The 13,202-nt window shown below is 38.0% G+C and overlaps 1 protein-coding gene across 1 annotated transcript in view; it reads left to right on the plus strand.

Annotated features, from left to right (window-relative positions):
• Spata16 (spermatogenesis associated 16) overlaps positions 1-13,202 on the plus strand; it is a 220,307-nt gene that overhangs the window by 191,985 nt on the left and 15,120 nt on the right. Inside the window, exons 8-9 of the mRNA XM_015494342.1 lie at positions 67-231; positions 2,821-2,904. Of these exons, the coding sequence (XP_015349828.1) occupies positions 67-231; positions 2,821-2,904 (249 nt within the window). The remainder of the gene's footprint in view (positions 1-66; positions 232-2,820; positions 2,905-13,202) is intronic.

Genomic DNA, 13,202 nt, shown 5'->3' on the forward strand with positions numbered 1-13,202 from the left:
GGTGCCCAGGGAGAGGTCTATTCCTGTGGTTTTGTTCAACAACATTTCCCTTCACTGTGCGACCAGGGGAGCATGTGTGCGTGCTCGGGCGTGATGGAGAAGTTGCAGTACGCCAGCCTCCTCAGCCAGCTGCAGAGAGTAAAGGAGCAGTCCCAAGTGATTAATCAAGCAATGGCAGAGCTAGCAACCATTCCCTATCTACAGGACATCAGTCAACAGGAGGCGGAATTGGTAAGTATTTGTTTTTCTTTGTTTAAGGCTTTCCCAGGCCCTGAGCCAACAGAAGAGTGATATGGTCTTGGGGGAAAAAAAAGAAGTTGTGATAATAAATGTAGCCTGAAGGCAAACTCCCTATCTCTCATGAAGCATTTTAATGAAGAAACTGGGAAAGTGTAGGGTGAGTGTCTGGTTTTTCTTTGCTCACGTGGACTAGTTTCCATTTTTCATAACAACAATTTTGTGATGTATTAAAGACAGAAAGGAACTAACTATTCATATTGTGTATCAGGCTTTTTGTTTTAATTTCAATGAAGTGTTTCTTAGACAACAAGATATACAATCATATGATTCTCTTCTAGGGAAAATGAGAGGACAAAAGAGATACATATATAGAAAAACAACCACAAAATGGTCTTTGGTATTTTCATAATCACTTCTAGTACTACCAAATATTGAAAGGACCAAAACAGCACATACTGGTACATTTATGTAAATCAATAAAACATCGTTTATTTGGGAAAAAAATGTAGTTAGTGAAAAATAGCTGCTTTTTAAACTGAGTTTACTAGTTAACTCAGAAAAACAGACCTTTTGGCCTTATACAGACCCAGTCATAACTAGTTGAGGGAATAGGTAACAAACAATTTTCAAATACATGTGTGTATTATAATCATAATTAATATTAGAAATTGTAGCACCTTGTTTGAAAAACAATTATTAAACAGTTAGCTGCCCATTCAAGGAAAGGTAAAATATACTCTATGTAGAGGTCCTAATGTGTTTTAGGGAAGGGCTCTTTGCTTTGAAGCTCTAATTGAGAGTAGCTAAAACTAATTATAGACCTGAATTGACTTCACATAGTACAGCCCAAACTGATTTCCTGTAATCTTCAGATAACTAAAAGAACCTGCCCTTTTTGAGCTTTTAAAGATATAACCAAGAAATGATCTGCCAGGATTTATAATGTTCATCTAAACCTGTTTAGAGTGTATTAAATAAATACTGATATTCAGAGTAAGTATATAAAATGGTCTGCCTTGCCAAATAATAAAATTGTGTATACCAAAGATGAAAACTATGAAGTAAATCTATTAATCAAAGAATTACTATGTCAAAACTGGCAATAAGACTTTCTAAACCTTTAAGGTTGCGTGCAGAACACCTTCTAAAAGGCTAAGTAAGTGTTTATCCTGCCATTTATAAGGCATTCAGGAGTGCAGTAAGTTTGGAGCTTTCAAAGAGCATATTATAGCCAATTTTACATGATTAATGCTCCTCTGAGATAAGAGAAAGCAAAGAAAATGTTAATTTAGGAAGCCAGCAAAATGTTGATCCTGTCTTCCTGAAAAGCACATTCAAGATTTAAATGAAAAATACAGGGGAGTTCACTGCACTTAAGTCTTCTTAACCAAACATCTATTTTTGGGGGGGGGGAGGGGATGCTATTTTCCTGCTGGAAATACTTATTTTTCAAAATATACATAGAGCACAAAACTAGTGTTATTGACATCCCTTCCTAATATGCAATTTTTCAGTATCTGAAACCTTGGGAAATGGAATTTCATGGGATATTTTTATAATTTATATGCTCACAAAGAAAAAAATTAGATATATATGGATATATGTGCAAGCCAGACATTTGAAAAGTATGTATCTTGCAAGATCTCATCACCTTCAGTAATAGATTTTACTTTTCAACTTCCAAGTATGGGTTAACTTAGAAAATAAATCCTAGTAATACCTTGTACAGTGCTATATCAACAGTGACTGCTCAACAGAAGATATTTGAATGACTCAACTCTGCCCTCCTACGCAAGCTTTGCAATATCCAAAGCGCAGAGAGATTATCGAAGGGTTCATACCGTGTGAGGCCACAGTGAACTGAACCGATATCTGTTCTTTTTTTTAGAGAATTTTTTTTAAACTATGAATACCACAAGGCTTGATGAAGCTTTAATTTTGCAGCCACATACACATCATGTGTACAGGATTGTTTGCAACTGGAATATTCCAGGTACCTCTTCTGGGCAAAGTGTAACATGTTTAAAACTTGCCTTTGGCATCTAAAAAAAAAGAAAGAAAGAAAAAAGACTTGGTTATTTCAAAATTTTAACAAAGAAAAGAACAGTGAAAGAACCTAAATGAGCTAGATTCTTTAAGAGGCAATAAAACAGCACAATCTTAGTATTGTCCTCTGGTGAGCTTTTGCGTGATGCCTAGAATTATGATACATTAGCCTCAGGAGAAAACACTCAAATGCATTCATGTACTACATGCCATTTCCTGGGAGAATTAACTACTGCCTTCATTCTTTACAACCCAAATCTGTTTTTAACAAAACATCAACATTTACTACATTAAAACCTATACGTTTTCTACAAATTTTCAAGAAGAATCTGTCCATTGTTTCAATATTTTATGTCTGCAATAATACTCAGTAATGACTGAAGCAAAGATGAGGTGGCAGTGTTCATTGTGGGAAAGATGAGCAATAAAATCATCAGCGTACAAATGATTTTTTAATTAGGTTTTAATCTGTGTATTTAGAGAAGTTATTTCTGTGTGAATTCCACACTGATAATTTTTATCTTGGTGCCACAGCTGCAGTCGCTAATGGCAGATGCTATGGACACCCTTGAAGGAAGAAGAAGCGATAAAGAACGTGTGTGGAATACAATCCAAAAGGTAAAACTTTGAGCTGAAGGAAAAAGATATATTATTCTCAAGGAAAATGTCCATCTTGGGTCAAATCTGTTTAGAAGATAAAAAGAAAGGAAAAAGGAAAGTTCTTTAGTTTATATTCTGTTTTCTTCTTTAAGTAAATGCAGCTCTCTCCCTGAGACAAAACCAAAATCAAATATGGATTTATTTAATCTGTTCCCTCGGGTCAGCTTCCTTTCCAACAGACTGGTCATATGTTTTCGTGATTCTGCTCATTTTCATATTGTTTGAAAGTGTCTGCTTCTCCAATATTGGTTATGAGAAATCTTTAAAGCCTTTTCATCAGTATTTGAGTCCATTCCCCAACTGTTTTCCCCAGTTTCTGTCACTTGAGAAATAATGGCAGGGCTGGGGTTATAGCTCAGTGGTAGAGCACATTACCCAGTGGTAGTATAAGGCACTGGGTTCAATCCTTAGCACCACGTAAGTAAATAAAATAAAGGTAATGAGTTCATCTACAACTAAACATTTTTTTTTTAAGAAAGAATGGCTACATTTCCTAGAATGGTGAGTAACATGTTGGTGGTTAGAAGTGGAGGAACAGTCCTTCCTTGGCCACTGGAGCTCAAATGCAACAAGCAGAGTTGCACCTGGTCCCAGTACTTGGGAGAGTTGTGTGACACTAAAGGAGCACAGAGAAAACTGTAAGCGTCTGTAGTGTTGGGTCTCCAGTCCAGCTCCAGGTAGTAACTTCTGACAGTTTGCTCCCCAGTCTCCTCCCATCGCTGTCAGAACCCAAAAAGGGAGACTGGTGTCAGGAGATGTGGAAAGAGCAGAACAAAGAAGCCTTCATTGAAGAGGTAACCAACATCCCTGAGGGACTCTGGTACATCTAAGGAAGTACATGTCTCCTGAAATCAACTTATTTGTGCTAAGATACATATAAAATATAAATCAACAGAACTGAGCAAATATGTGTTGCCTATCTACTGTGCTGGAAAGCACCCTAGGTATTAGGGATATTGAGCTAAGAAAAACAGACATGGCCCCTACCCATAGGATGGGCCATGCCATCTAGACAGCTACTTATATGTTTATTGAGTATTACAGGAAAAAGGAGATATTCAGGGACCTGTGGCAACAGATAGCAGGAGAACAGCCTGACCTGGGAGATCAGAAAAATCCATCTCCAAGAATGTGATGTGTATACAATATTTCAAGGATGTCTCATAGTCATCCAGGTGAAGGGTGGGATTTCCAGAGAGAGCAGCTTGCTCCAAGAGCACAAAGAAAGTGTGGCATGTCACAAAGCTGACAAAAGACTAAAGTAAAGAAGATATTTCAAAAAGAAGCACAGTGGCAACCAAAGTCACGTCACAGGTCTTATAAATTGAGCTAAGGATGCGGAATGTTTCCAAGTATATTTATCTAGAAAATGGATTGAGGACAACTGTAGAGCCGTGGGTAAGAATAGTTTGAGGGGCTCCAGAAATGTGTGGAGGAGAATTATTAGAGATGAGGGTCATCCAGGGGAGGTTTGGTGGTGGCTTAGTTAAAGGCAGTGGGCGAAGAGGAGAGAAGCAGACAAACAAAAAATATTCAGGAAGCCAAAGCTGTAGGCCTTGTTCACTGTTGGGATGCTGGAATTGAGAGAATACCCAAGGTTAAGAAGGATGCCTAGCGATTAGGCCGGGGATAAGGTTTGTTAATGCCATTTACTAAGGAAGGAAATTGTCTTGGGTACAGCTTTTGGCTGAGAATATAAATTCCTTTAGAGTCCAGTCAGGAGACAGAAACCATACTAAATATTTGAATAATTTAATATGAAGAATGGTTAACTAACTATGAAACTATTAATTAGGTAACTGAAAAAGCAAAGTAGAATAGTAAGTTTTCATAGAGGAAGCAATTAAAGAAAGCAACCACCATCCCTCAGGGCTAGGGAACCAGGGAAGGGATTGGAATGACTACAACTTAGAAATTTGGAACAGGGATCCTACTGAGCCAAAACTCAGACCTCTATTAGAAGACCCTGCTCAGCTCCTCCTGGTGTCACTCAGCTCAAAGGAGAGGTCCTGACCAGCTGGAACCCAGACCTCCCAGAAAGTCTAACTGTGGAGAGTGACAGGGAGGGAAGTGGTAATGGGGGTAATTCTGCCACTTCAGGGAAAACTACATTCCCCTGCTACTCCAGAAAATAATGTGTATTTCTGGATTGAAGGTTTGGTCAAGAGATGCTTACAGGAACCCCCAAGCAGACAAAAGTAAACAAGAAGCAGAGGAGAGGGGAAAGTCCTTTTTTTAATTTATTTTTTAAATACATGACAATAGTGGAATGCATTACACTCATTATTACCCATACACAGCGCAATTTTTCGTAACTCTATATATAAAGTATGTTCATGCCAAATTATGCCATTATACATGTACTCTTTTTTTTGCATTACAATTCCTAATACACATATATACCACAATTTTTCTTATCTCTGTATATAAGGTATGTGGACACCAAATTCAAATCTTCATACATATATTTTGTATAATGATGACCCTCACATTCCACCATCCTTGCTATTCCCCTTCCCTCTCCCTCTCCCTCCCACCCCTCTTCCCTATCTAGAAATAATCTTCCCCCCATGCTTTCCCTCCCTATCCCACTTTGAGTCACCCCACTTATATCAGAAAAACATTCAGCATTTGTTTTTTGGGGATTGGCTAATTTCACTTAGCATAATCTTCTCTAATGCCATCCATTTACCTGAAAATGCCATAATTTTATTAATTTATTTATTATTTTATTAATATTCCATTGTGTATAAATGCCACATTTTTTATCCATTCATCCGCTGAAGGACATCTAGATTGGCTCCACAGTTTAGCTATTGTGAATTGTGCTGCTATAAACATTGATGTGTCTGTGTCTCTGTAGTATGCTGATTTTAGGTCCTTTGGGTATAGTCCAAGAAGAGGAATAGCTGGATCAAATGGTGGTTCCATTCCCAGATTTCCGAGGAATCTCCATACTGCCTTCCAAATTGGCTACACCAATTTGCAGTCCCACCAGCAATGTATGAGTGTACCTTTTTCCCCACATTCTTGCCAACACTTGTTGGTGTTTGTCTTCATAATAGCTGTCATTCTGACTGGAGTAAGATGGTATCTTAGGGTAGTTTTGATTTGCATTTCTCTGGTTGCTAGAGAGGATGAGAATTTTTTCATACATTTGTTGTTGATTGTATATCCTCTCTGAGAAGTGTCTGTTCAGTGAAACAGGTAGTATCACTACACCAGCCCTTAAACTGTACTACAGAGCAATAGGAACAAAAACAGCATAGTATTGGCACCAAAACAGGCTGGTAAACCAATGGTACAGAATAGAGGACACAGAGACTAACCCACAAAATTACAACTATTTTATATTAAACAAAGGTGCCAAAAGCATGCACTGGAGAAAAGATAGCATCTTCAACAAATGGTGCTGGGAAAACTGGAAATCCATATTCAACAAAATGAAATTGAATCCCTATCTCTTACCATGCACAAAAGTTAACTCAAAATGGATCAAGGATCTAAGAATTAAACCAGAGACTCTGTGTCTAACAGAAGAAAAAGTAGGCCCTAATCTTCATCACGTGGGGCTAGGCCCCAACTTCCTTAATTAGACGCCTAAAGCACAAGAATTAAAACCAAGGATCAACAAATGGGACGGATTCAAACTAAAAAGTTTTTTCTCAGCAAAAGAAATAATCTGTGATGTGAACAGGGAGCCTACATCCTGGGAGCAAATTTTTACCCCTCACATATCAGATATAGCACTAATCTCTAGGGTATATAAAGAGCTCAACAAGATAAGCACCAAAAATAAATAAATAAATAAATAAATAATCTAATCAATAAATGGGAAAGTACTTTATTCCTCCTCTAGTGCCCACAATTGCTAGAACAAAGAGTTAGCAAAGCAAAAATGGGGTTTGCAGAGTTCCAGCATCACGGTGCAGACCACAGAAGGGTGGATTCAGAGTTGAGAGACTCAGGGTAGTAATAGGCACAAAAGTCTTTTGAAACTGAGGTGCTGGCAAGATACCCAAGGGAATGTACAGAAGCCTAGAGTTCTAGATAAAAAGAGTAAAAGAAAAAAGTGGAAAAAAAAAAGACTGAATAGAGACAGAGATTTCTTAGTCATTGGCCAATTGTATTAAGTGAAATCATTTGAGTGGGTGATATTACTGAGAAAGAGTGTACAAAGTAAAGAAAGGAAAGCTTTGAAGAGCACATTGCAAATATAGGAAGAGAAACCTACAAAGGGAACTAAGAAGGGCTAGTAAAAGGGATTAAGCGAGAGGTCAAACAAACCCAGTGCTAAAGACTGGGTTGTCAAGCAATGTAAGCAAATGTTTCTTTGAACCATAAAAACAATGTTTAAAATGGGGTCAGAAACTAGACCCCTGTTCCTCATACTACACAAAAATCAATTCAAATGGACCCAAGACCTAGGAATTAGACTGGAAACTGTGCCACTCCTATAAAAATTTAAAAAAAAAAAATGTAGGGTTAACATTCCAACATACAGACAGGGCAAAGATTTCTTGAACAAGACTCCTAAAGCTCAGGAAATAGTGTCAAGGATTAATAGATGGGATAGCATCAAATTTAAAAGCTTATTTACAGCAAAGAAAACAATTGAGAATGTGGAGAGGGGCTAGGGTTGTGGCCTAGTGTGGGTGAGGCACTGGGTTCATCCTCAACACCACACAAAAATAAATAAATAAAAATAAAGGCATTGTGTCCACATACAACTAAAAATATATATTTAAAAAAAAAGAATGTGGAGAACCTACAGAATGCAAGAAAATCTTCGCTAACTTCTCTTCTGTTTTGCTCAGCTTTTTCACTGCTGTAACCAACACACCTGACAAAAACAACTAAAGGAGCAAAAGTTTACTTCAGGGCTCATGGTTCAGAGGTCTCAGTCCATAGACAACTGGCTCCATTCCTTAGGGCTTGAGGTGAGGCAGAACATCATGGCAGGAAAGTGTAGTAGAGGAAAGAAGCTCAAGATATCACCCCAAGAAGCAGACAGACACTAACTAAGCTCAGCTCAAAAAATATATTTACCCAAAGGCACACCCCAATGACCCACCTCCTCCAGCCATACCCTACCTGCCTACAGTCATCACTCAAGTTAATCCTTATCAGGGAATTAAAACACTGATTGAATTAAGGCTCTCATAACTCAATGATTTCACCTCTAAACCTTCTTTCATGAGCTTTATATAAGAGCTTTCAGGGGACAACTAATATGTAAACCATATTATCTTCTGACAGAGAATAAATATCAGAATATTCAAAGAACTCAAAAAAAAAAACCAAAAAAAAACCAAACAACCCAATCAATAAATGGGCAAATGAACTAAGCAGACACCTCTCAAAATAAGAAATACAAACAACCAACAAATATATTTTAAAAGTTCAACATCTTTAGCTATTAGGTAAATACAAGTCAAAACTACACTGAGATTTCATTTCATATCAGTCAGAAATGGCAGTAATCAAGAATACAAACCATAATAAATGCTGAAAAGGAACACTTTTATACTCTTGGTGGAATTGTAAATTACTATAACCACTATGGAAATCAATATGGAGGCTCCTCAAAGACTAGGCATGGAACCACCACAGGACCCAGCTATACCACTCCTCAGTATCTATCCTAAAGAATTAAAGTCATCATACTATAGTGATACATGTATGACCATGTTTATAGCAACACAATTCACAATAGCCAAATTATGGAATCAACCTAATGGATAAAGAAAATATGTACACACACACACACAAATGGAGTTTTATTCAGCCATAAAAAAATAAAATTATGTCATTTGCAGGAAAATAAATGGAACTTGAGAGCATTATGTTAAGCAAAATAAGCCAAACTCATAAAATTAAGGGTTGAATGTTTTCTTTCATATGTAGAAGCTAGAGAAGAAAAGGAAGAGAAAGAGGTGGGGATCTGGGTAGCTCATAAAAATGAAAAGGAGAGCAGTAGAGGAAAGTGACCAGAGGAGGAAAAGGAGGAAATGGGAAAATGCTGGGGAATGACATTGACCAAATTATATTGTTATATAATGTACATGTATTAATATGTATCCATGAATTCCACTATTGTGTATTGTATATTACCAATAAAGAATATGGGAAAATTAAAAATCAACATTCCTTATCCAAATATATTTTGATAATATAATATTTCTTTGAGAATATTCTATCAAAAACATGTTAACTTAAAAATTATTCTTAAATGAAATAAAATGGGGTCAGTAAACAACACTCTGCAAGTCAAATCTAACACATGACCTACTTTTGGCAGTAAAGTTTATTGCATACAGCCATGCCAATCACTTACATATCGTCTACATTAACTTAGCTAAGTTGAATAGTTGCCACAACCACTGTTACAGATCACAAAGTCTGACATATTTACTATCTGCCCCTATACAGAATAACTTAGCTATACTCTGATTTAGAGCATTATCCTTCCCAGAAATATTTGCACTAGTAAGTTAATATTTACATTTACGAATCCAAGAGATGATAGGGCAACAGTCCAATTATTAAATTGCAGAGACCAGCCGCAAAGGTGGAAGAGTCCAACATCTATCTGTATCCTGCAGACAACTACTTATTCCAGCTCACTCTAAGCTAGCGTTTTTGATACCCTTGTTCATAGGAATGCTTAGCCTGTGGTTTCTCATTTTGTCCCTAATTTAGTTATCTATTACTGCTTAACAAACCACCCTGTTACCGTTTGGAGAAGAGGTGTCCCCCAAAAGCTCCTATATTAACGCAAGAATGTTTGGAGGTGAAATGATTGGATTGTGAGAGCTGTAACTTGATAATCAGTCCATCCTCGCGTGAATGGTCTGTATTGCTAACCATAAGTAGGTAGGGTCTGGCTGGAGGAGGAAGCAAGGGAACATACCCTGAAAGGACACATCTTCCCTGTGGTCTCTCCTCGCTCTCTGCTTCTTGATTGTTCTTGAGCTGAGCAGCTTTCCTCTGCTGGACTCTTCCCCCATGCTATTATGCCTTACCTTGGGCTCCAAGCAATGAAGCCAGCCATCTATGAACTGAGACCTCTGAAATTATGAGCCCGAAATAAACTTTTCCAACAACTTGATATTATCAGACCTCTATGTTGACAATACCACTAGGTAGCTCTTGCAATTACTCTCTGACAGTTCAATCTAGTGCCTTCTGTGCATGGGTTAGAGTCCTGTGAAGGTAGGAATGGTCTGCGCTCCAAAATGGCTGCTCACATAGCTGACACTTAGCCCTTATCAGCTGAGGCAACTGACTGGAATGCCTAAGTTTGATCTCTCCACATGAATTAGGCTTTAAACAGCATTGCAGCTGGGTTCCAAAATGAACGATTTCCAGAGATAGGAAGTAAAAACTATCAGTCCTCTTAAAGGCTAGTCCCAGAACTGGCAGAGCAACTCCACCATATTCTATTGGTCAAAGCAGTCACAGACCAGCCTGGATTCAAACAGCTGGGGAATAAATCAATGAAAAGGTGACATGCACATTCAGTGAGAGAATGAAATAATGGCAACCATCTTCAAGACAATGTAGAGTAGCAGAATGATTCTGTGACCCCAGCTGGAAAAATACCTTCAAGCAAGTAGAAGTTGGGAAGATGGTAAAGTCAAGGCATCCCAGGCCTCGAAGATTGTGACACAACACAGCCACTGCACCCAACCACTGGGAGTCTAGAAAGACTCACTGGTGAGCAGCCAATCTTTCCAAATTAAAAGACCTGGTAATGATCATAGCTTTCTAAATGGAAGCTCCTGAGAGGTCTTTAGGAAGATGTGAATGGGAAGGAACAGGGTGCCAAATTTTTCCCAAGGGCTTTTAATTTGGTTAATGTGACTCCACAAAGGATGATCGTATCACTTTCAGACAATTCCGGTAGCAAGTAAGTAATTTCCTTTTACTGCTACAGAGTTAATTTGCGTGTGCAGGAAAAAAAATAATTAAAAAAAAAAAAACCTAATTGTACAAGCTACACTGTGTTCTGATCTCACTAGAAGTTGATATCAACATCACCACCTCTGAGATCTGTTATCTGTAATAGAAACAGCTGTTGTACCTAATGAAAACACTTGAAATTTTCATCGGAAGCAGCAGAATTATAGCAGAAGCTCCTAGTTCCACATAGTTAAAGGGTCTGTCAGAATCTCCATTACCTAACACAATTTTCTGGGCTCCACTTTGTTATAGGTCTATAAAAAACCTATCAAGATGAAATCTGATTCATGAGAGCTGACCTCCTGTCTACATTTTTTTGTTTGTTTGTTTTCTTTGAAGTTTCTCTAAGAACCCAAAAAGAGAGGGAATGAAAACTGTCATTTTTCCCCCTGATTCATCAGAATGATTGTTTTGGTTTGGTTTGGCTTTGCAAAGTATTCCATTTGTACTAAATAACTCAAGATAGATAATTAGGTAAGTTGTATTAAAAAAACGAAGAAAGGGGCTGGAGCTGTAGCTCATTGGTAGAGCGCCCGCCTCGAATGTGTGAGGCACTGAGTTCCATCGTCAACACCATGTAAAAATAAATAAAGATATTGTGTCCAACTACAACTAAAAATATATTTTTTTAAAAAGGGGAGGAAGGTACTTAGGTTCATTTTCTTATGTCAGAAAAATCCCATGTCATAGCATATTTAATTAAATGTATCATACTTTTCATTGTTTGTGTCTATAACAAAAGTCCCTAGGAAGCACACCCTTTTGCATCCCACAGATCCCACACTGCTCCTTCATGGGTTCACCCAAAATTTACTGGGCTTCTCTCCTGCATCAGACTCTGTCCTAGACATTGGAGATGCAGCCATGTAACAGCAGTGCCATTGCAGTGTTTGTTTCCTATTGAAGTAGGCAATACAGGACCTAAGAGAAATAGAGAATATGTGATAAAGTAATAAATTCCATGGGGGGAGGAAGCATAATAGGAAAATGAAAAGGCCCAAGTCGGGGAGAAAATCATGCAAATATCTGGGGAAGATCATTCCAAAAGAGGAAAGAACATACGCAAACCCCTGGTTGAGTATGCTGGACATGTGCAAGGAGCAGCAAAGAGGGCAGGGTGACTGGAGAGCAATGAAAGAGGAATATGGTGACATGAGAGAGGACACAATACTTTGCAAAAACAAACAAAAACCTCAGCACTCTAAGATGCCAAGTGGAGAGTTAGAAATCGATTGAATGGGGCAAGGGTAAAAGCAGGGACACTAGTAAGTATGTTATTGCAGTGATCCAGGGGAGTGCTAGGGTGGCTTGAACCTTAAACCCTGCTGGTGGCCCTGCAGGTGAGAAGTGGTCAGATTCCGTCTTCTATTCAGAACAACAGCAAAAGCTTATTTAGTGAAAGAGGCTAAAACTGTAAAACAAACAAACAACACTCTGAACCAGAAATTAGTAAACAAATTAGGTCTATAATAAATCAGGTCAGATGTCACTTCCTTCCTCTGGGCCTCAGTTTTCTTATCTGTAAAATAAGAGTATTGGACTAGAAGATTCTCAAGCCCTTTATCAGCTCTGAATGAATGGATCCGTTGAAAGCCAGACCACCAAAATTGAACAATTAAGAGTTAATATTTACTGAACTCTTAATATATAACAACAGTCTCCTTTTCACTACACATTTTATAGATTCACTAAAATTATAAATGTATTAAACAGAGAAGTTTAGCAGTTTGCCTAAAGTCACACAGCCAGTAACTCTCAGAGCCAAGACTTGATGTGATTTTGAAGCATAATCTTTCTTTGATAGAAGCCCAAGATTTGTGCTGCCTGAAAAATTGAGTGACAAGCACTGTATGATGGCTGAACATTCTAGTATGAGTCCAAGTGGCAAATTAAAGTGACCTCCAGCCAAAGTGAAGTTTGGCCATGAACTAACCCACTTTATAATCAATTCTCAAAGTAAAGTTTTTCAATCCAAGCCAAAGAAGTCACCAAGGAATTCTTGGTTTAGTTTATCCTTATAACCCACTTGTGTAGGATCCTGCTTCTCTGTTCCTTTATTTTGCATTTATAGCCAGAAAGAATACCAAGCTTAAATCTGCAAATCCTTGACCTTTAATTCAGCTCCCACTCAGGCGCCCTCAAGCAAGCCACAGCCTCCTGAGAAATGTAATGTGTTGATACCTGTTCCACTTTCAGATTCAACAATTTTGTGTTACTCACCATTGAATCCTGATACCCTTTCAAGTCTTAGGAACTAGGTCTGAAGATAAATAGAAAGGGGGGGGGGGGGT

Source organism: Marmota marmota, unplaced genomic scaffold (genome assembly GCF_001458135.2).
Source record: "Marmota marmota marmota unplaced genomic scaffold, marMar, whole genome shotgun sequence".
In the NCBI taxonomy this organism is placed as follows: domain Eukaryota; kingdom Metazoa; phylum Chordata; class Mammalia; order Rodentia; family Sciuridae; genus Marmota; species Marmota marmota.